This window comes from Danio rerio, chromosome 25 (genome assembly GCF_049306965.1).
Source record: "Danio rerio strain Tuebingen ecotype United States chromosome 25, GRCz12tu, whole genome shotgun sequence".
Taxonomy (NCBI): Eukaryota; Metazoa; Chordata; class Actinopteri; order Cypriniformes; family Danionidae; genus Danio; species Danio rerio.
In genome coordinates, this window is record NC_133200.1 from 29,246,495 (window position 1) to 29,271,440 (window position 24,946).

The 24,946-nt window shown below is 35.8% G+C and overlaps 2 protein-coding genes across 6 annotated transcripts in view; both read left to right on the plus strand.

Annotated features, from left to right (window-relative positions):
* Positions 1 to 145: 145 nt before the first annotated feature.
* On the plus strand, positions 146 to 11,185 carry znf800a (zinc finger protein 800a). Of its 4 annotated transcripts, none has more exons than NM_001324549.1 (6): positions 146 to 407; positions 3,417 to 3,573; positions 4,731 to 4,826; positions 5,095 to 5,238; positions 7,041 to 8,799; positions 10,101 to 11,185. In NM_001324549.1, coding segments are annotated over exons 2-6 (2,127 nt in total). In that variant the 5' UTR covers positions 146 to 407; positions 3,417 to 3,446; the 3' UTR covers positions 10,102 to 11,185. The 4 variants fall into 4 exon arrangements, with proteins under 4 accessions (NP_001311478.1, XP_017209581.1, XP_073798339.1 ...); XM_017354092.4 differs by having other exon boundaries at positions 293 to 975; positions 10,101 to 11,181; XM_073942238.1 differs by lacking the exon at positions 146 to 407 and adding an exon at positions 519 to 1,655 and having other exon boundaries at positions 10,101 to 11,181.
* Positions 11,186 to 20,940: 9,755 nt separating this feature from the next.
* Positions 20,941 to 24,946, plus strand: part of grm8b (glutamate receptor, metabotropic 8b) — a 316,204-nt gene continuing 312,198 nt past the window's right edge. Inside the window, exons 1-2 of one of the 2 annotated variants that reach the window (XM_001922020.7) lie at positions 20,941 to 21,019; positions 22,040 to 22,830. In XM_001922020.7, the coding sequence (XP_001922055.2) occupies positions 22,324 to 22,830 (507 nt within the window). In that variant the 5' untranslated portion in view covers positions 20,941 to 21,019; positions 22,040 to 22,323. Of the gene's footprint in view, positions 21,020 to 22,039; positions 22,831 to 24,946 lie in introns of those variants that run through there. The other variant, NM_001287539.1, reaches the window with a different exon arrangement.

The following is a 24,946-nucleotide window of genomic DNA, read 5'->3' on the forward strand; positions in this document are numbered from 1 at the left end:
GTTTACAGTGTTTTTTTTTTAAATAATAATTGTCCAAAAAAGTAATATATTTAATCGCCAATGGAAAGGCTCCGTGGGCTTAAATTTGTGTTTGGAATCCGGTGTATTTGCAACAGTTTTATCTGGATGTGTGAGAAATTAACTGGTCCTTAATTTCCTTAGTTTGATGCACACGTTGTGGGGGTCAGATGTAAATCACCAATCTGGCGACAACATCGGGTGCCACATTTTGGTGGTCTCAAACATCCATTGCACCTTTGCGCAACAGCCGCTTCTCCGCCGAGAGGTCCTCGCGGTGCACAAAGGCAGCTTCCGAGAGGGCAGCGTCAGCGCGAGAGGCGAGAGAAACAATCTCCAGATCGCCTTCTACCATCTTTACTCGAAAGCGAACGTTGTTTTTACACGAGGTAAGAACTCCGTGAACACATCTCAGCCGATTTCAACCGCGGGAGTTGCCCACTCGGGCCCGGAATCGTGCAGCGGACCAGTGTCGTTTCCTATCCTGCGCGAGCGTGGTTGTTCTCTACAGAAAATGGCGTCACCGTTCGTGCTGGCTGTGCAACCGGGGAAAACGCACTTGTTCCGAGCGCTTAAATTAGAGCGAGAGTTGATTCGGACTCGCAGCGACCGTCCGCAAAGATAAAGCAAGTCTGCGGGCCTACTTGGGAGTGAATATGGCACTTCATAACAAAACAGCGAAGAGGAGAGGACGCGTAAAGGCGGAAGGGTCACCAGACCTGTGCGCCAAAGCGGCTTCGGGAAGATGGCACAGCGCCGCAAAGCGCAGCACTTTATCTGTCGGACGTGCCCTATAATCACGCAAATCCTCCCGAATGTGTGCGCTTTGTCACTGTTTGGGGACGAGATTTCATATTTTGGTGGATTTGCACTCAGAAAGCACCATAAGTTGGTGGCAACGTCGTCTTTTGTATCGCCTCTCGCGTCAGCCCGCCTTTACGCCGCACTCACTCCCTGGTAAGCATCAGTCCTTCTTATGCCGCTTTAAAGCTCCATTCTGCACATGGGCTCTCCTTCTCCATCAAGTTAATCTGGCCCATTGTGGTTCGCAATAGAGGAGATTTGGCCTGACAATGTAACCGTGTAAAAGAGATTTACAGAATAATGGAGCTATGCAAATTGCTTCACGAAAACGCTAAATAGCCCGAATATCCGGAAAACCTGGCGATATAATCTGCGCTTACATTTTTAAACAGTTTGGCTAAATGAAGCGTGTATGCGCCACGACGTGTCTAAATTGCGCATAGGGGAGAACGCAAACCCCGGGTTTTCCAACAGGTTTTAGTAGGACAGAAATGCCCACGAATAGCGCAAACACACACTTTTCGATGTTATCCAAGTGGTAGTCTGCGATACGTTGGCTCTTTGGTGGTCAGATGCTTAATTTTAGCATCTGTGGACTTGGCGATGCACATGCTGCCAATGGCTTCGCGCGTTCCCGTACACATGCATCCACAATTTCTTATCGAAAGTCATTCAAACGCATGAACTGATGTTGGTGCTTCTGTTCTGGTCATCCAGAACTTGTAGTTGTATATTTGTACTTTGATTTGGAAACTGTCACTGCTAAATGTGGGCATCAACTTTTCACGCTGTTCTTACATTTGGCCCCTTGTGGAACCAGTGTGTTTTGATGGGTACGTGCGAATGAGAGTGCGTGTTAAAGGTTCTGGGTACGACTTTGTCGTATAAAATAGCAATTTTATCCTGTGTCTGATATGGTAATGCATCACCGCGTAACGTTAAAAGCACAATGTCGAGGTTTATTTTGTGGTGACTTTTCGCGAGCTTATGTGACCACGTAATTTTAAACAACCACATGATGTACGTCCGACATTGTAGCGTGTCATTATTAAATGCATCATTTAATGACAAACGTTATATATCACGCGTTTTACTCCAAAGCTTTAACAGGATCTGGCACAGATCGTGTGTCTGTTATTTTAAATTATTATTTTTCCGGTCACGTGGCCAAATGTCTGCGATGCTTTTGGGTGCCTACCGATGGTCAATCCACGACGTTCTCGGTTGTTTTGGATGCTCTCGCACGCTTATAGTAGGCTTTAGTTTTACACGAAATACTTAGTTTGTTATGAAGTTTGCAAAGTACTTGTTCATGCACGAGTCCACCGCGATACTCTGATATTTGCTAGTCTTTTTGATTTGACACCGACAATGCGACTCGTATCAAACACATTTGTTTTTTATCAATCGAACGGCAGGTTTTAAAAACAGAATGGTACTAATATGAAGCATAATTACGTTAATTTGTAAATTTGGCCATGGACACGTGCTCATTCAAACACCCTCGCGACTTCCTGCCTCGCGAATGTTTGGGCAGGACACTGCTATCTCGGTCAGGTGTCCATCAGAATCACAACACAGAATATTTTAGTTTTAATTTGCCCTGTTTTTCGCAATACTCAAGTAAACACAATGGCATGCATCGAAGCACATCAAAACATTGTTTTTACCATAGTAACCTCCGCCCAATACTACAGCTCTAAGGAATGAGTTGACATGAAAACAAGCATTTCCTGCAATATTTAAGTGAACTGCATAAAGCTGAAAACCGATAAAATTGAACTAAATGAAATATTAATACAAGACGTATACATATCTAAACTGCAATATTGGGTTAATATTTTTTGCCACTTGCCCAAATCTTACCATTCATAGTTTGCCCTGCTATGTTTTTTAAATGAAATGAAATTGTGTTGTGGTAACTCTACTTAGGAAGTTACTTTTCTGTTGTTCTTTAAACTGGTTAGAACAATGGATGCTACATATTAGGATAATTTTGTTTTTACTGATTGTTGCATAATTTTGCTTGTATTAATCCAATTGAATTGTTGTTTTATCATCATAATCTAATAACTAAATGTTTAATATTTTGACTAATTTAATAATTACAAGTTTGTGTGTAAAGGGTACCTTTAAGTCAAAAATAGTATTTTTTAAAAGCTCTGTGATTCAACAATTCATTCTCATTTTAGTTTTTCTCGTGGTCATAAACAGTTCTTTCTATTTTCCCAGTCTTGATGGTTGTTTGATGCTTGACAGACATTTGCATAATTTGTATTGTTTCATTCTGTTATGCCTCCTCTTAAAATTTCCCTGGTAATTGTGAAATAAATGTCTTTAACATAGTCATCAAAGTGACATTAATAGGTGTTTGTCTTTGTCAGTACAGGCTTAAACAACTGGAGTTGACTTACAAGCAAATTCTTATAATTTTTGTTTAAAAATATATATTTGATTATCAAATTGTAATTGGTTAATTACGCTGCTTCTGCTACTGGAAAACATGTTGCCATTTCGGGATGCATGTGTTAAAAAAATAATTTCTCCATTAAAAGCATTGAGAGGAAACTGCTCTGATTCACTTTTTTGTTTAGCCTTTTAGGTTCATAAAAGGGGCCTCTGAGATGGAGGCTACTAAGAGTGAAGTTCAGGGAAGCCTGACTAGTGACAAATACTGCCAGACTGAGACACTTCAGGCCTGCTGTTGCCAAACAACAGAAACCCCTCAAGAGCCTTGTGGCAAAAATCCAGGTAGGAACCCGGCACCTTAAAGTCAACATGAAATTAAAACTGACCCTGTATCCTTTTTAAATACACATTCCTGCTCTTATTGTGCTCGATTTGTCAGTCTATCCAAAGAGGAAAAGTTCTTTCCTTTCACAATAAAAAGTCTTTCTTATTTTTGGCAGAATTCAATTATGCAACACACACAATAATAAGTACATAGAATACTTAGGTGTAGACTTACAAAGTTTTTATATATTTCACTCAAATTTTTATGAAGTTGATTATGTGATTATGTTTTTTTTATCTCTTGGTGGCCACACTACAGATAAATGCCTATTTTACACATTTTATTTAGCAAAAACTGCCTGCGTTGTTTGATTTTAAATCCACTGTCATGTGGCAACATGGCTGTTAATGTAGGACAAACACATTCCATGAATCAACATATTTCCACACTGTTTACTGGTGGAATAAGATGTCACAGCACAGCAGGTTGTTATTTGCGTTTTACATTGCTGCTAACTTCAGTGACCTGGAGTTATTTGTCTTTATTGTAATTTATGACCGTTAATAAAAACAAGCTATTCCAGGACAGAGAGGTAACTTATATACTGGGCAATAGTGAAATGTTGACTGGAACACAGTATTGAATCTTTCATTTTAAAAAGAGCTAAAAAGTGTTAGCACTACTTGTTTATTTGAAAAATGTATAGCAAGACATCATGGATCAATTATTGTTACATACAAATGATTGTTTAGGGTTTTTTTAAATTTAAGATTTTCGGCTTTTAAATGTTGAGTTATTTTCCTTATGTTCCTTTGTTATTTAATCTGCCATCGTAATAATTCTACGTTTCCCTGCATATTTGCAATCATCATTGTTAAAATATAGTTTAAAAAGTAATAAGTTTACTACACATTTACTTAATTTATCACGTTGTTAAATACAGGATAAGTAGACAAATATGGGATAAATATTTATTTTTAAAATTAAAGGCTGAATTGCATCCAAGTTTGAATCATGAAGTTCATAAAAAAAGAACCAAAATGAGAGATGTTGCCTAGCTGAAACACACTTGACCAGCTATCTGTTTGACATAACTGATAGTCTTAATATTTATTATTATTGTTGTTGTTATTATTGTTTATTTATTTATTTTTTTGCTGTCTTTTGTTTTTAGTGCATCTGATTGAGCCTGGTGATCCACCCCTGCTTCAACAACAGCTTCAGACATCCAAGTCAGGAATTCATCAAATTATTGAGTGTTTTCGCTCAGGTACTTCAATCCCATAATTTTGATAATTTATGCAGATCTTTTGTATTTAACAGGCACAACACTTTGTTATGTAAATATGCCAGCATCCAAGTATATCCTCTCTTTACTGAAAGTGAAATGCAGTCCAAAGAAACTGTTAGTATTTATGTTGAGTGAGACTGTGGAGATTTCTACTAACGAGACACCAGTAAAATTTTCATCCACCATACCTTCCTGTATAAAACTGTCTTTTTGATAACTGCTTGTTTTTATTGTGCTGTTATTGCAGGTACAGCTCAACTAAAACAAATGCTGTTGAAGGAAGTTGACACCATATTTGAATGTAAAATCTGTCGAAGTCTGTTTCGTGGTCTACCAAATCTGGTCACACACAAGGAGCTTTACTGCTTTTCCCAGCAACCTCAGTCAGATGGTTTGTACATGTATTTAAAATTTCTCAGTTATTCAACTTTTTCAATTGTTACCTCATAAAAACTATTGTTAATTTTAGGAATATATTTGAAAGAAAAGTTAATCGGAAGAAAAGTCGAGTGCTGTCAAAAAAACACATTGGGTACCATTCAATTTTTTGTGTAAACAAAATGTATATTTTTGTGAAAGAAAAAAATGTAAAAATACCCATCAATCAACAGTCAACTTCCTGTTAATCTGATAGAAATTATTCACCAATTAATAATGTGGTTTCAATTCTCTGAGACATCTGTTCATGTTCAGAAAAATCAAGATATTTTAGATGAAATCAGAGAGTTTCCTCATCCTCCATAATCAGCAATGTTCCCAAGATGATCAAAGTCCAGAAAAGGAACTAAAAACATTGTCAACATTGCCTCTTACTTCAGTGGTTCAACTGTTTTGATGCAAAGCTACAAAAACACATTTGTGAATAAAAAACCCCCCAAAAAACAGTAAAAACAACTTGTCATGGTGCGCGTTTGTTACATCGGACTGTATGATGCATTTACAATTAGAGTAACAGGCAAGTATCATTTGCCCATATGTAAGCTTCATATTTCCTGTATTAAACATGGCCCCTTGTCTAACACAAAAGACATAAACAAACAAAAATGTTTTATAATTTAATTTTTACACAAAATGTCCCTGAAGTTTGGGACTGTTGCTGTACGTGTAACATGCCTATTCTACACCACCCACTCTCTCTGAGCTGGGATTGAACCAGCAATTATTTGCATGCGAGGCAGTTGTTTTAATAAGTTATTTTCCATTTGTAAAGTTTGGTGGAAGGGGATTATGGGATATTGTGTTTGTTTGTTTTTCAGAGGTTGAGATTAGCCCCTTAGTTCCAGCGAAAGAAAATTCTAGTTTTTGACAACTTGTAAAGCATAAACGTACCATAATATGTTTGCAGTTATTTAACATGCAAAGTGAACATAGTGGTTTATCTGAAAAACATTGCTAAAGTCAGTTATTCTACTTTGAAGAAGTCTGTTCCATGTCACAATGTCTTTGTTTTGGTCTGTGAAACACCACGCATTGCCAGTTTCCTGGATTGCCTGGTTGGTGTATTTCATTTATTCCTAAAGGGAGCTGAAATTGTTACCTCTGGGGGATCGTAGCAGCCTCCGAAATGAAATCCACATGAGGTGGTGTTAATTGGCAAACAATTCAAATATTACAAAAGTAAACATTAGCTGATCAGCTTACAGTATCTGGGACACACCAAGTCGATGCCAAAGAACTAAAGAAAGAATTGGAACAAAAACAAATTGTGTTGTTGTCTGGTGTCAGCCGAACCTGGTCCTGTTTTGACCAAAAAGCTGCATGAGAAAACACCAAGCAGAAGACAGCCGACTGAAACACTAGTATGCATTCTGAGTAAGACTGGAACTTGTAATGGCCACATAAAAACTGTAAACAATGCAGTGTTTAGTACCATTTTAGTACCAGTCACTGACTGATTTTTACATGCTGAATTGGGCCAACCCACTCCAACGTGAGTCTGAAGAGAGGCGAGGTGTAGAACACACAAAACTAACTAGTCATACAGATGCTTACGGTGGCTCAATGCAGCTTCACAGCCAACAGTTGGTTAAAATATCCCAGGCTAAAGGCTTGTTTGTCAGTGATACACACTCTTGTTCTTGAGAATTTAAAGGCAGATTTCCCAAAACCTATGGAAATAAAGTGTGTTTAATTTATTCTAGTAAATAATAGTATTTATTTATAAGATTAAAGTTTTATGATCTCCTTCTGCAGATCCCTCAAAAGGTGGGCAGAGCCATGCCATCAAAGAACTTCTTCAAGCCATCTATCCACAGAAAGAGCAAGAAAAACAAACAATTCAGCTTGAGGCCATTGAGACCAACCCCAATGCAGTGTTCCAACATGTTTCACTAGGGGAAATTCAAGACATGCCAGAATCCCCTGCCCCTACTACTACTGCCCCTGCCCCTGTCCCTGAGATTTTATTACCTGAGAAGAAAAATCGTCGCAAATCTATTTTGGCACCCAAAAAGGTCCAACAGTCAGATTTTGAAGATGAGATGGAAACTGAAGTCGAAGAACAACCTGCTAATGAAGGTCCGAGCTGCGATGAGCAAATGAAGATTGAAGGGGAGGAAGAGGAAGAGGAGAGTGCAGCCTCAGAAGTAAAAGAATTGAGGATCTCTTGTTGCCTGTGCGGAAAAGACTTTGGCTCTAGACGTAGTGTGCGCCGACACTGCCGAAAGATGCATTGGCAGAGGATGGAGGAGCTGCGCAAGTTTACAGAGACACGCACAGTGCCCATCAGTCTCCTGTCAGTGGTTAAGGACAAGCATCCTGTTGAACCACCGCCGTCTCCTGGGAAGAGCTGCCCAGTGTGCAAAAAGTCATTTGCCACCAAGGCCAATGTTCGTCGTCACTTTGATGAGGTCCACCGTGGCTTAAAGCGGGATTTGATTACTCCAGACATTGCCACAAGACCAGGCCAGCCTCTTTTACTTGACACTCCTTCTCCTCCATCTCCAGCAAAAGTACCAAGCTCTCCTTTGAAGCAAGAAAAACCACAGTACAACCTGACAAGTTGCCGCTGCAAGCTCTGCAAACGCAAGTACAGCTCCCAACTAATGCTTAGGCGACATATGCGAATTGTTCATAAGATACCCACTCTAGAAAACAGCTCTCAGAAGTCCAAATCGAAGCAAGAAAGAAGAGATAAGGTTTATGTAAAGAAAGAGTCTCTCTCGAAAGCTTCAGAGGATGATGGAAATCAAAGTGTGAGTTTTGACTTTAAGAGGATCTACTGCTGGTTGTGTAAACGCCAGTTTAGTACCAGTTACAACCTAGGCAAACACATTGCAGAGCTCCACACTGATGGAAACGATAGCATCTACATAAAGTTTTACCGCTGCCCCATCTGCAGATATGAGTCACGGCGTAAACGTGATGTAATTCGCCATATCACAGTGGTGCACAAGAAGTCGTCGAGGTATCTGGCTAAAGTCATGCCTGCCTTGGAGAACCAGGCAGTTAAGAAACCGGCTGATGCTATCTTGAGCAGCGCAAGCAAGAAAATAAATGCAAAGGAGGATGGCAGTGGGAAGCATAAAACACAAGATCCACCAGCCTCCCCTAGCAGTCGCCAACAAGATCTTTTAGTATCTCCCAAAGCAAAGAAACAGGAATCACAAACATCCCCTAACACTCGAAAGCATTCCGCTTTAACATCACTTAACACCGGCAAACTTGAGTCTCCGCTTGCACCAAACAGACAAGACAAGAACCTTCAAGCTGCCAAGAATCCACATGTCACTCGAAGTCATAATGTTATCAAGGGACCACCCATCACCAGAAGTCAGGAGACTTGTACTGAGGTTAGAGTAACCAAAAACTTTTCCCTCCATGCGTGCGATATGTGTGGCAGAGCATTTGCCAAAAAGGTTTACCTTGAGACACACAGGCGGAGACACAAGACTGCCATTGCTAGTGGGGACAAATTACAAGGAAGAAGCACTCGATCAAAGGCTCTCATTTGGTAGGTTGCTACTCTTTTAATGCATTCAACAAGCACCACATGATCCTTAAGTGAGAATAAAAACGCTTACCCTAGGCATCTTAGATTATGCAGTGCTCTTATTGTCCTGAGCAATTAGATTTCACAATTTCATGAACAAAGAAAGACAGATTTAAATAAATAAATATTTTTAACAATCCTTTATAATTGAATGCATGTATTCAAACTGATGTGTTCTTTTATGCCTTGATATGATTACTATTTCACTAGATAATAGATAATTAGATAGATAATTTTTGGCAGACAGTTTATGATGTCAGTGCTTATGTATATTAAGCTATTGTTGTTTTTCAAATTTAGGATTGGTAGTCTGCTTTAAAACTGGGATTTGCGAATCTCAAGGGCTGCATTTGAGAAACTTTAAGCCAGTAGTTAAAAGTTTAAAGTAGTTTAAAGTACTAAACTAAATTGGGACTGACAACAGTCAACCACAACCATTTTATGTAGACGAACAGCACTGACATTTTACATCAGAAATTTTTTTTCTTTTTTTAATTTAATTAAATTTTTACTGGTTTCAAGGGATGGGTATGTTTTATTGATTAAATGATTGTTATTTCAGGGTCATTCATTCATTCATTTTCTTCTCGGCTTAGTTTCTTTATTAATTCGGGGTCGCCACAGCGGAATGAACCACTAACTTATCCAACACATTTTTACGTAGCGGATGTCCTTGCAACTGCAAACCATCTCTGGGAAAATTATTTCAGGGTGTCCTGTGAATATCAGGATGCTATGTAGTTTATGAAATAAATAAAATCCTGCTAAATTAGACATCATGCTCCTTTGTTTACCGCAATAACCAAGGCAGCACCATTATTTTTGCAGTTCTATAGGCGCCAGCTGCTGAATTAGCTAGATTTATTAGATTATATTCACTTTTTAGTTTGGGATTCATTTCTTACATTTAAATAGAGTAAATATACTGCAAGTTAAAATCTCGCTCAGTTTTTGAGTACTGTTTCTTAAAGTTTTTGTTATTGCTCATTCCCTTTAAGTGATTAGATGAACTACAAATAAATCTGTATATATACACTTTTGTTCTTCAAAATAGTAATTAAGATTAAGGACATTTTTAAGTATGCAGAGGAAAATTCATATTGATTTTGATAACAGCAGATTTAATATCAAATCTTAACACATTCATATCTATATAGAGAGTACACACACTTTCCCCTTTAAAAAGTTTCATAATATAATGAATGTGTTATTTATATGTGCATATTTAATTGTCTTTAACTTTTCCTTTTTTCCCCATTTAGACATTCTTTAATTTCTTTCTGAATACGTTGCACATTTGCACTGGATTTCATTGATGGGTGTATCTACATACAAAAGAAGACAAAGGGATATGGACAGACCTGTGGGAAAAAACGGAGGATGAACCAACTTTGAGTAAAGGAGTTGAGATGAGGAAAAAACACCAAATACTTTGTTCCAGCTTTTTACTCTGGAGGGCACTGTTGTAAAAGAAATGGTGTCTACCCTTCAAATGGAGAATGATCTTCTATTGATTTTGAGTCAGCTTTGACTGGTTACTGGTATTGGCAAAACGTTTAAAAGCAAATTCTCAAAATGAATTTTGAATAATTTGTAAATGGATTATACCACTATTTTTTGTATTCTCTCCGACAGTTTAAAATGCATAAAGAATGTTTCATAAATTGAAAATGGAGCAAGTGTAAAATACATGGGAAGTATATGCTCTGCGTTTGTACAGCATGTCTAACTAATCTTATATATAAGTAGATAAGTTATGTAACCGCTTTCCTGCCATACGATCACCTCTCTAATCAATTACAGATTGAAATGCTGCTAATTTGTTAGTAATGTACTTATATATGTTCTGCCCTTTAAGTCAAGCCTACTTATTAAGCTGCTCAGGATGTGTCTTAATCGAGAGTCTAGATTTTTTTAACAGCTTAAACTTTGTGTTTGTCTTTAAGAAAAGGTTGCAACTGTGACTAAAATAAATTAGAATACTACTGTATTTGTTCAGTTAGGTAGCCTACTAATAACCTAATCTAATGAGGTAATTTTGATTTAGTACATGGCTCTCATTGTTGCTTTCAAGTATACATAGTTATAACAAAGTTTTTGAGCAAGTTAACTGCAATTACGATTTATTTTAGTTGGGGTGCATGCAGAATGCTTTGAACCCTTGTTTATTAATTGCTACATATAGGGCTTTCTGACCGCCAAACATTAGATCCATTCAGACGGTGTGCACTCGCCCCCCAACCCCCCCCCAAACCCCCCCCCCCCCTTTTTTTTTTTTTTTGGCAAAATTCTGATATATTCTTGCTTGCAATTTTTTTTTTCAAATAAAAATAATACACACAATCTTTGTCTGTGTTTGTTTCAAAGATTTTTTTGCTCTTAAAACAATTTAATGGACCGCAAAATTCAAAAACAATATTATAATTCTAATGTACGAAGTAAATATTTTCATATACAGTTGAAATCAAAATTATTTGCCTTCCTGTGATGATTTAAAAAAAAAAATCCCAAGTGACGTTTAACAAAGCAAGGGATTTTCAAAGTATTTCCAATAATAGTTTTTCTTATGTTTTTTGTTTTGGCTAGAATAAAAGCATTCGTTCTTTTGTTTTCGGCCTAGTCCCTTTATTAATCTTGGGTATTACAGCGGAATTAACCGCCAATTTAGCCTGCAAATGTTGTACGCAGCGAATGCTCTTCCAGCTGCATCCCATCACTGGGAAACATTCACACCCATTTACACACTACAGTCAATTTTAGCATACCCAATTCACTTATACCGCATGTCTTTGGTTTTGGCGGATTAAACAGGAGCACCTAGAAGAAAGAAATGCCAACATGGGGAGAACATGCAAACTCCACACAGAAATGACAACTGACGCAGCCAAGGCTCAAACCAGCGACCTTCTTGCTGTGAGGTGATCGTGCCACTGCACCACTGAGTCGCCCAGACCCAGAATAAAACCAGTTTCTAATATCAAAAAAATATTGATTGGATAGTCTACGGAACAAGCCATGTCATTTACCAATTTGCCAAATTACCCTATAACTTGCTTAAACTAATTACCCTAAGCCTTTAAATTACTTTACACTGAATACTAGTGACTTGAAAATATCTAGCAAAATATTATGTACTGTCAATCATCTTGGCATAGATAAAATAAATCAATTATTTGAAATGACTCAATTAAAATAAATATTTTTAGAAATGTGTTGAAATAAATCTTTTTGTTAAACAGAAGTTGGGGGCAAATATACAGCAGGGGCTAATCAGGTTTGGAATAGAATTAAAAGAATTGTATTAAATTTAACTTTAGACAATTGATTAATTTAGATAAATCTATGATTGCAGGTTTTTCCAGCTTTCAAATTTTTTTTACTTTTTATTATTTATAAAAATCACACTTATTTTCACAAATCACAAGATGTTACATGCCATGACAATACAATATTTTATGTAAAAAAGGTAATTGCCAAAAATAATCATGGATCATTGTGTAACCAAGATATTATATTTTATGATTCATTTGGAAAACATATACTTTTTGTAGTCTGTTTATAAAAGCTCTTAATAGTAACCTTTAAATTGGCGTAATTGTCTACCATTAATGGTCACTTTCTCTCACTGATAAGATTTGAAGCACTAAAACTTGCGCTTTCTCTGAGAAAATATTTTAATTGAAAAAGTAAATACTGTTTCCATAATTTCAAAAGGACAAAATCTCTGATTATACATTGGACAATGTAGAAATATGTGTCATGTGCTATAGTATTTGTATTTGCTAAAAAGTACACTGTTAGTAATTTTTATAAATTATTTAACAGTAAGACGAACTGTATTTTGACAGTTATGCAGTATGTTACTGTATTTTATGAGCATGACATTTCTTCACAAACCTTTTAACAATAGACCTAATAAATTAATCCCCCAACTGTTAAACTGACTCAGTAAAGTAAATAATAATTGATAACAACTGCTTTTCTCTGAGCAGGTTTAAGTCATCTTATCTGACAACTCATTCACCTCTACTCCTGAACATTAGTATAAACGTTTGTTTCTCTTTAATTTTAGTATAAATTACAAAAAAAAGTCCTGTCTTGAAGATGATCTCTTTAATCACTGTAAAAATCATTTAATGCAGATAATGAGTTTGAATATAGTACTTTATCCCTTCATTGTGTTTCCATCCATTGTAATACCTGTAAAATTGCCACAATCTTTTAACAATCGTATATATTTTATAAGGGTGATATACGAAGTGGTTATTTAATTTTTTTGTTCACATTTTTTTTTTTTACAATTTGTTTTTAGCAATTAAAATGTTCAGTTTACTTAATGTAAAAACATGATTTCTGAAAACTACTAAAATTTTTGTACTAAAGTTTTTGTACTGTAAATTTCCATACATCACGTTTTGAAAAGTGTTCTCTTCAATGCAGAACAGAAAATATGATATCTCAAAAAAGGAGTTATCAGTTTTTGCAAAGTCTGGAGTTTTTGATCATATTGGAGTCACTTTTTATTTTTTATTTTTTGCCACTTTGACATCTTTAGACAAGCATCTTTCCTCTTCCTTTACTATACCCGCAGATTAACTAGCATTTGAAACAACCAATAAAGTAAAGATTTTGCCACTGTAGGACTTATTTTTCTGTTGTTTGTCCTATTTTCTTGGCATCTACATTAGCAATCTATCCAAAACTACAACTATTTGTGCAGTTTGCTTATTTTCCCATAAATTTTCAGTCCTTTAATTGGAAGTGTCCCGGTTTAACCTTTTAGTGAACACCAGTACACAGTCTTTAGGTGTTTTATTATTTCTAAACTTTCTTTGCATTTACATCTGTAGCACAGAGACTGAGAATGATTATGTGCTGAAGGCTACTCATCCTATTCTTAAGGACTGATATTTTGGGCTCTATTTTGACAGTCCATGCACAGAGCGCAAAACGCATGGCGCAACCGCTTTCAGGGCGTGTCACAAGCATTTTTGCTAATTTATAAGGACGGGAAAATCCGCTTTGCGTCGTGGCGCATGGTCTAAAAGGGTTGAGTTTATTTTTATAGGTGTGTTTTGTGAATAAACCAACCAGAGTCTCATCTCCCATTACCTTTAAGAGCCAGCTGCGTCGCGCCATGAGCGCATTTTGACGTAAAGTAAGTTAACTTTGCTTATGCTCTCTAGGATAGGGAAACCTTACTGCACAGACATCAATTAGCCTATAAATAATTAATTTCGTTTGTTAAGCGCAAATATTTGTTTCAAAACTATTTCTAAATTCAGTTCTAATTTCCAGCTAACGAATAAAGGAACTATAATAACAAAGTGTGGTCAAAATACTGAGTTATTTCCAAATACACCTGCCATGCCCCATATGGTCTAAAACCTGACAGGTGGACAAATCTAAGCTTGTTTTTAACTTTAAACAAATATAAATATGGATATAATAAATAATACTGCTAATAATAATGACATTATACAAAAGCAAACTGAATAAACTGAAAAAGCCTCCTGAGATGAAGAAAGTAAGGCAGTGGTTTTAAAATTCATGTTGGCTGTAAAATTAATATGTTTTGTAATATTTTAATCATTTATATATATATATATATATATATATATATATATTTATATATGTATATATCCTTAATATATTATTCTTTTTCATATGTAATAATATTTGCGTATTACATCTTAGTGTGTAAGCCAGACGCACTTTGCGCTAGACAATAGACAGACTTTGTTCTGGTCTAAAGAACAGACTATTTACAGTTTCTCAAAATAATTCGTAATAATAAGTCGAATTGTACACTGTACTGCATTATATAATACAGGTCTAGGCATTGTGCAGCATACCACTTTCAATGATTGCTGACTTGCTCTCAAATATACCCAAGCCATTTGTCTCTTCTTTATGTGTGCATAATTTAAATCCATACTCCAAGCATTGATGATCTTAACTGGTTTTCTGTTTTGATTTCAAGCCTTGGCAAATAACTGAGGAAACGCCAATCTGAGGTTGCTTTTTCATGATGTCATCATGTAGACTTACAAAGTATATTGCAGTATTTTAAAATACAAAAATACAAGATACTAAAGTATTTTGATACAAAATTTTAACGCAATTTTATAAACCCCATCAAATACAATTACAAAATACATGTATCAGAAATACTACGCATACCTGACTGTAAATATACACATACAGCTATATAATGTATAATAAATGAACATACAGAGGAGGAAGAACTGCACTGGTGTTAATGTAAATACAGTATTTTGCTGTAACTGATTTAGAGTGAGTAACTGGTAAACTGCTGCCAGTATGTTACTGTAGTAAATTATTAACAGTGCAGTAAAATTGTCAATCCTGTTACTCTCACTTCTGTTGCTGTTTCTTAGTTTTGACATTATGTAGCAGAATTGACAGCCAGGAATTTGTGAGATTAATAGAGCTTGTTTTTCTCTCTTCGTGTTTGTGTCCACAAGTAAAATGTCCTCTTGTTTTTAAGGGTTTAAATGTAAGGACTGTTTATCTAATAGAACAAAAATATTTTTCTTGCTGTGATTTGATATTTCTACACATAATTTTTTTTCGTAACAGAGTAAAAAACAATACATACATAAAGGAGGTTTTTTACCTTAAAGTAAGAAAACAAAAGTAAGAAAACTAAAGTGGCAAGCACTGAATTGTTAAACTTGAATATGCTTTTAATCAGAAAGTTTTTCTTAATCTTTGATTTATCGAATGTACCTAAAATAATAGGTACAGATGTTTCTCTATTTAATAATGGAGATATTTAAAGCATAGGGAAACGCAGTGGCACAGTAGGTAGTGCTGTCACATCACAGCAAGAAGGTCACTGGTTCGAGCCTTGGATGGGTTAATTGACGTTTCTCTGTGGAGTTTGCATGTTCTCCCTGCAAAAGCGTGGGTTTCCTCTGGGTGATCCGGTTTCCCCCACAATCCAAAAGACATGCGGTACAAGTGAATTGTGTAGGCTAAATTGTCCGTTATAAGTGTAAATGGCTGTGTATGGATGTTTCCCAGATGGGCTGCGGATGGAAGGGCATCCACTACATAAGACATGTGCTGGATAAGTTGGTGCTTAATAATAACGGGACTAAGCCGAAGGGAAAATAAATGAATGGATGAATATTTAAAGCATGCTACAGTCACTAAAGTAAACGCCTATCCACCTTCCATTAAACAATATTGTATAGCTACCAACTAACTAAAAAATAAGATTCAGATAACATAAATTTTATCCCAGTTATTTAGACAGAATTAATTCTAATTACTATTAAATATACTAATACTCCACCCCTCAAAAATCTGTAAAGTGCCAAAATGGTACAAAGTGTAGAAATTGTCAAATTGAGACATAGTCAATTCATAATTATAAGTATTAAGTATCAAGTCCAAGGATGTTTAAAACAAGATATAAATCTAATTTATTTAAAATTTAATTTATTTAAAATTTAGGGAGCTATGTTGTTTTGAAAACTACTTCTTCCAATGTACTTTTTTTTAGCCAGTATCAGTATATATATTATATTATTGCATATGCAAAGTGTGATCCCACATTTGCTATTTAAGCTTTGAAAGTCGTAAAAATTCTACAATTTGGGCTTGAGTTATATATTGGAATCTGAAGCACATAAAAATGAAGATTACAAAAAAAGATCAATTCATTTTCAGATTTTTCAGATGATACATCCCAGATAGCAAAATGTGGCTCAAATCCGGCCCACACCAGATACTTAAATCCGGTCCACATACCGCATGGAAAGACGGCAATAGGGCGGTCCACTCCTTTGCCAGATATGGGCCATAATTAAGCCGTAGACTTTCTACATGTCAGCCAGAATCTAACCAACTGAACCAGAACTGAGTCTTTTCTGGGCCACATTCTGCTTTTATTCTGGCCCAGATCCGGCCCACATCAGACACTTAATACGGCCCAAATACCGCATGGAATGATGGCAATATGGCGGTCCGCTCCTGTTTGCCAGATATGGGCCACAATTAAGTCATAGACATCCCACATGTCAGACAGAATTCAACCAAATTTACCAGAACTGAGCCTATTCTGGGTCACATTCTGCTTTTATTCTGGCCCAGATCTGGCCTACACCTTACACTTGCTGGATGTGGCAAAGTACAAAAATCCCAGCATGCATTGCAGTATGAATACATTCTATAGCTTATTGATGCTCTAGTTTTTGTTATTTGCTGTTGATTCTGCTGTTTATGTTGACATTGTTGATTTTGTCACTTTTAAGTCTCCTGTTTGTGATGTTTGTGAGTTTTGTTCATTTTGTTAATTGTCACCATTGTTGCGGTTCATATGCTGATTATTGATGTCCCTGTAAGCAGAAGTCAAACTATAGAATTTTTTTAGCTTATAAACCTTCAAAATACTGTGGCATGTGCAAGCATGTTATCACGTTACTTTTAATAATGGATTAAACAATGGTTAACATCAGTGAATTATATTTTTTCATCACAGGTTGTGCCTCACTTAATTGTATAGTTTTTTTTCTTTCTATGTGGTCCAAGTATGTTTTAAGATAATTGGGCCACATTTACTATATCTTCTCTGGGTCGCTTTAGGCTCACAGCCATATTAGCCAGAGCTTACTGTGCCAAGTATTTGCCAAAGGTGGCCCACCTATGTTTTAACATAACTGGGCCACATTTGCCATATGTTCTCTGGGCCACATTAGACTTACAATCGCAACAGCCAGAGCTTACTGTGCCAAATTTTTGCCAAAAGTGGCCCACATTTATCTTAAGATAACTGGGCCACATTTGCACTCACACGTGTGAGCCACTTTAGGTTTAGACCCAGATTACCCTTTAATGACTATGCCACATTTTTGCCAACTGTAGCCCACATTTGTCCTCCATCATTTGGGCCAAATTGATCATTTGCCACACTAGACTCACATTCAGATTACATTTTGCCATAAGTGTCAAATCTTTGTCTTAAATAGCCCATATATAATTTTGAATCTTTGCCTCCCCTTTGCCATTGCACAGGTGGGCCACTATAGGCTCACATTCATTTTGTCTGGGCTGAAGGAATACCACTAGTGATGCATAGCTGTCTAAAGTGGCCCATGTTCGTATGCTATCTTGGATTAAGGAATTAAAGGAAATAAACAAGATTAATTTCCAATTTAAATGCGATCTGTTCTTCAGAAATTCCTTTTTAAAAGAAAAGCTATTGGTGACCCAGTGACCCACATTTGGTTTTGATCACAGATAATGTGATAATTTCCTCTTGGAGACACATTAAGGCTTTAAATGGATAGTTCACCCTAAAACCAAAATTTCCTCAATATATTTACCCTCAAGTAAATCCAAACCTTCATGAGTTTCTTTATTTTATTGAATACTATTCATAAATTTTGCTTCGGCTTAGTGCTTTATTTATTAGTCAACTTTTCTGGCATCTGTTTTACGCAGTGGATGTGTCACATTCTCACATTCTTACACACAAACACTATGGCCAATTTAGTTCATCCAATTCACCTATACCACATGTCTTTAGACTGTGGGGGAAAGAGGAAACCCAGAAGAAATCCATTCAAACATGGGAAGAACATGTAAACTTCACACAGAAATACCAACTGGCCTAGTATGGAATCGAACCAGCTCTTTTTAAAATATCTTCTGTTTTGTTCAACATTGCACAAGACGTTTGGCCAGAGAGAACTTCTTTACAGTGGCTGACCCTGTTTTTTACTTACTTGCAACAATTGGTGAAACTTTGGTTCCTTGCCACTGTTGCCTCTGGCTTGCCTGGTTGGTAATAGTGGAGCTGTGGATAGGTGGAGTTGCTCGTCAGTGGATCTGCCTTTAGCAGTGACATTTTCATTACATTGATCTGAATAAACTGAACTTCAAGTGACATTTATGAAAAACTGAAATTAATCAGTTTTAATTTAAAACAACACCAGAATTTTACCGTGCTCTTCTGCCTGCCCGACTTGCTGGAAAATTCTACGATTTGAATAATTATGGCTATATAATATAATTATTATATATAATTATTTATATTCAGTTGAAGTCAGAATTATTAGCCCCGCTGAATTATTAGACCGATTGTTTATTTTTTCCCCAATTTCTGTTTAATGGAGGTAAGATTTTTTCAACACATTTCTAAACATAACAGTTTTAATAACTCATTTCTAATAATGGATTTTTTTTATCTTTGCCATGATGACAATAAATAATATTTTACTAGATATTTTTCAAGACACTTCTATACAGCTTAAAGTGACATTTAAAGGCTTAACTAGGTTAATTAGGCTAACCAGGCAGGTTAGGGTAATTAGGCAAGTTATTGTATAATGATGTTTTGTTCTGTAGACTATCAAGAAAAAAATATAACTTAAAGGATCTAATAATTTTGTCCCCAAAAATAGTGTTTAAAAATTTTAAAGAAACAAACAAATAAGACTTTCTCCAGAAGAAAAAAATATTATCAGACATACTGTGAAAACCTTTTTGCTCTGTTAAACATCATATGGAAAATATTTAAACAAGAAGAAAAAAAATTTGATGGGGCTAATAATTCTGACTTCAAATGTATATACATACACACACACACACACATACACACACACGCACGCACGCACGCACGCACACACTCCCACACACACACACACACACACACACACACACATATATATATATATATACTGTATGTATATATATATATATATATATATATATATATATATATATATATATATATATATATATATATACTGTATGTATATATATATATATATATATATATATATATATATATATATATATATATATATATATATATATATATATATATATATATATATATATATGTTAAGCTGCCTTTATGCCACTATTCCCCACAATCTACATTGATATAAAAAGATGAATTGAAAATAAACAGAAGAAAAGGTTTGGAACAAGGGATAAGAAAGATCAATCTTATACCTTCCAGTTAATAATGGATTTGAGCTTCAGTGTTTGGACTTTCAGCATGAAGATTAAACCACACTGAACTGAACTAAACTGAACTTCAACTCTGAAAACTGGACTGACACAGTTTCAATTTAGAATCTCTATGATAAGCTGCTTTCCCACAATTACACTGTAAAAGCACTATAATAAAAGTGAATGTAATTTAATTTAATTGCTAACAAACGTAGGATGTTGTCATGTTTCTAATGTTATTTTCACAAATTTGTCCCAAATGGTCATTTTCGTTTCAATAGTGCTAATCAGCAGATATACATCTGTGATGCAAAAAAGTTAGTGATTCGTCAGAATATTATATTGTCTTTAGAATAAAAATTAACAAAAATAGCCATTGTAAGAGGAGCTCTGGTTGACACAAAATGACCCCTTTAATAATTTTTTAGTTTTAATATTTTTGTTGTACTTAATATATTTGTTGTAATTAATGATCCTATATAAAATTATGTATAATTATTTTTTGCTTTGATTATAGTTTTAGTAATTTAATTAGTAATTGCATTACTCAAAAGTGTTTTAATTTCAGTAAGGAGTCGATTTCTTATATTTATAAGCTTAGTTTTTACCCAATTAATTATATCTCATTTTAATTCAATGTATGAGAATAATTCGATTTTTACTAGTTTTAAAAATACCAACACTGCAGGTGTACTGAACATGAACGATTCGTGTAAGTGTCCCATGTTTACACTAGATGGAGCAATACGATAATTTACAGCGGCGACTGTTGACCAGTCAAACCAGGGCACATAGATATTAGAATGAATATTTGTATTCGCATTTTGCATTTATCAGTCTAAACAGTCTATGGTGTTTAAAAAAATCATACAGCATCACGCTCATATTATACTTATTTAAGATACCAGAGTCACTGTAACGTCATGGTTTTTAAGGTTTCCTCCATCTCTTTAGTTTATTTATTTATTTACTTGTTTGCGTCGTGCGCAACTGATTGACTTCAGTTTCACTTAATGTGGTTCGGGGCAAATAAAGCATTCAAATTGTCAGGCCAATCATAAGGGAGTGGGAGTATTTTCAGGAGAAATGATGCGCTCGTGCGCTCTGTGTGCTTCTTGCGCGCGCTGTCCCTCCCAGCAGCATCAAAGCAGCAGCGATCAGTGCTCAAGCACTCCTCAAGCACCTGCAGGTAGGGATGCATTCAAAATGTTATTTCCTCAAATCTGCAAAAAAAAGACAACGAGTTTGTTGATCCGTAATTTGCTGTTTGTGTAAAAGGGTGCATTTGCTTAATTGTTGCTGTGCTGTTTGTGTTGAACTATGGTCTGCTTAACTGTTTCTCATGTCGATGCCGTTTCCAACCTGTCGCAATTATCAAATGCTATTTAAGGAATGTTTGATTTTCTGGCAGTTAAAATTTTTCAAAGTTTTACGGGAGCAACGCTATTTCTGTACAATCAGAAAGATTCCCTTTAATGGGTTCTTATGTAATAGTGTTGATCCTCTGCTCTATTCGCTATTATTATTATTTGTTTGTAAATAAAATTGTCAGAATCAAAATGACATTTAAAAGGGTTAAATGAATCACCATACTTTTGTACTGTAGAGGTAGATGTAAAGGGACAGTTCACAAAATAAAAATTCTGTCATTTACTCATCCTGTTTTTCAAACCTGTTTGACACCCCTCTTGGAGCACAAAAAAGAGTCACATTCCCATTCATGGTATGGAGAAAAGATGCACTGAAAATGATAGCTTTGGCATCAGTTCCCATCTCTGTTTGTGGTTTGTGGAGGAAACAGGTTTGGAATGACACAGTGGTGAGTAAATGTAAAATGATTGAGTGTGTTGTCCCTTTTAAGAGTTTTATTTGTAAAACTGAAGGAAATATTCTCCAAGGTTGCTGCTCTTTATTGGGATCAATTCCAACCATGTGTGTGAAGCTCATTGACTCACTTGTTGTATAAAGCTATTCAAAACTAAAGCTTAAGAAGTGTAGGGCTGATTAGGCATGCATATTAATGCATAACAGATGCATGTTTTAAAAGTCAGATCAGATGTGTTTAGCGAATACACAAGTGCACTGATCATTCTCCATTTTTTTTCACACTTTGAGACTTCCTGCTGTGCAATGCATGCGTGTTCTGATAAATAATGTGCACCAATGTTGCTGATGAAAGCATATTCTTCTGCTGTTCTCTCTCACACAGGGTTCTAATGGTCTGTGACCTCTGTAATTGAGGAGCTAGCAACTATGTGATTTCGCTCATATTCCATCATCTCATTCGAAGCGTCCTTCTTCATTTGTCCCCCAAAACTTCCAGGCAAATCCAATGGTCTCCTTGACGTCGGACTTTGATAGCTGGTATGCAGTTGCTCCACTGAGGGGCACTGATGACCCCCTTCAGTTATTGCGCTCGGTCCCTGCTGGCTTCCCACCTTTGTAACTGCGTCCTCACTGCTGCTTGTACATCTGGATCCACTTCATGTCACCATGTTGAGTGCCTTTGTATGGTATGGCTGTCTTCTTCTTCTAACTGGGGTGACTAGATCCATCAGCCAGCGTACGGATCCACTGACTCCCCCTGCTCCTGAATATGCCCATTCTATACGACTGGATGGGGACATCATCCTGGGTGGTCTTTTCCCAGTGCATGCTCGGGGCGAACGGGGTGCTCCTTGTGGGGAGCTTAAGAAAGAGAAGGGTATTCATCGGTTAGAGGCTATGCTTTTTGCTATCGACCTCATCAATAAAGACCCTGACCTGCTGCCCAATGTTACCTTGGGGGCGCGCATTTTGGACACCTGTTCACGAGACACTTATGCCCTGGAACAGTCGCTTACTTTTGTGCAGGCCCTCATTGAGCGTGATTCTACTGATGTGCGATGTGCTAGTGGTGAGCAGCCCATCTTTGCCAAACCGGACAAGATCATTGGTGTGATAGGTGCAGCAGCTAGCTCAGTCTCCATAATGGTGGCCAACATTCTACGCCTGTTTAAGGTAATTCTGTCTATGTTTTACTATTGGTGGCTTTGCATCAAGACGTACAGAAGAACCTTATTTCTTTTGATGGAGTATTAAAGAAGAGTTGAATAAACTTGTATTAGAGAGGTGCAAAATTTAAAGCTATAATAACAAAAGGGAATTCAGGAATGGAATATATGTCAGCACACTGTACTAAAGATTATTTGTGCTTTATACGAAAATAAATCTTTAATTAAAGCATTTTTCTGGAAATAAAGACATGCTTTTAAAGTATGTGATTTACTTAAAAACAACACAGTTGATTTCTAATTAAAATTATAGCTATTTCACAGAGAAAATGAGTATGAGAATGATAAACAGGCAATTTTGAGTAGACAATGAACTCTATGTGTTAGAAAACAGCAATTTACTACACCTCCCAACAAAAAGCAAAAAAAAAAAAACAAAAAACTGTTAAATATCACTGGAAAACAAGAGAAAAATGCTAAATGTCCTTAACTGGGTAAATTAGGGTAACTAGGCACGTTAGGGTGATTAAGCAAGTTATTGTATAACAGTGGTTTGTTTTGTAGATTATAGAGAAAAAATATGGCTAAAAGGGGCTAATAATTTTGTTACTAAAATGGTGTTTAAAAAATGAATAACTACTCTTATTTTTGCCGAAGTAAAACAAATAAGACTTTCACCAGAAGAAAAAATATTATCAGACATACTGTGAAAATTTCCTTGCTCTGTTAAACATAATTTGGGAAATATTTAAAAAAGAAGAAAATTTTTTTAAAGGGGGCTAATAATTCTGACTTCAACTGTATATACTTTTATATACTATAAAGCTTTAACTAGTTAATTTCAAATGCCATTACACCCACCTTGAGTGCAAAACAAGGTTTTCCTCTATTGTCCGCCATTTGTTTATTCAACCAGGTTAAGACTAAATGCTCATACTTATTGATGGCACAACTACATACAGATGAACAAATATACTTAAAAAATAATACTATATGCTATATTATTGGTGAGTATCATGATTAATATATCTAATAGATAGATAATATATCTAATTGGCTTTTGTATTTTTCCCTCACCTTGACTGCTGCACTAAATATTTTTTAGCTCTTTGTTCAATTGTGGGCCGCTCCAGCCAATAGCAAAACAGCAACTATTGGTGAGGTGGGGATAAAGATAGTATCGATTGCTCAAACCAATGCCTTAACACTTGTGTGCTGATGGAGATGTTTTCATCCACTCTGGGGGGATTTTAAGTCTTAGTTTGGCCACAACTTTCTCTGTGTTCCAGCAAATGGAATGATTTTTGGTGATAAAATAAATTGACACATATTTTGGAAAAAAATCGTTAGAATTTTTATTTTAAAATTCAACAATACACCCTGAGCAAATTTACTACTCTTTTGTTATATTCGTGGCTGTTTTTGCCTCATTGACTTCGATTATTACCACATTTTTGGGTTGAAAAGCCATGATGCCATATAATTATGCATTCTTCATCAACAGGTTTTCCCTGTTGGCAAGAGGTACCATTTTTAATTTTTACTGTTGATCATCAAATGCAGTGCAAAAAAGCTTAGATTCGCATTCAGTGTGGATTATAGTGTGTGTGTGAGAGAGGACTTTACACACTTATCTTGATATGTTTGAGAAAATCAAAATCAGCTCAGCTCTCAGAACATAGTAAACACAAAAAGTTTATTTAAGCACACATACACTATAATCTGCTTTTTAAAAATTCCTAGAACTTCAAATAAAAGCCAGAAACTTTTTTTACACTGGTCTATCTAAAGAGTAAATGCTGCTAACTGATGATAAACAGTGAAAATGAAACATTTGACCTCTTCCCAAATGGGAAAATCACCAACAATCAAAAATGCATGATAAAATTCATTCATTCATTCATTCATTCATTCATTCATTCATTCATTCATTCATTCATTCATTCATTCATTTTCTTGTCGGCTTAGTCCCTTTATTAATCCGGGGTCCCCAATGAACCGCCAACTTATTCAGCAATTTTTTACGCAGCGGATGCCCTTCCAGCCGCAACCCATCTCTGGGAAAGCATGATAATATATGGTTTTGCAATCAATCAAAAAAAAAAAAAAGGTAATTGTAACGG

Coding starts and splice junctions, on each gene's coding strand:
- znf800a (XM_073942237.1), top strand. CDS start 1,838: ATGATGTACGTCCGACATTGTAGCGTGTCATTATTAAATGCATCATTT. Junction 2,075..3,416: donor GATGCTCTCGCACGCTTATA/GTAGGCTTTAGT, acceptor TTTTTTGTTTAG/CCTTTTAGGTTCATAAAAGG. Junction 4,827..5,094: donor TATTGAGTGTTTTCGCTCAG/GTACTTCAATCC, acceptor CTGTTATTGCAG/GTACAGCTCAACTAAAACAA.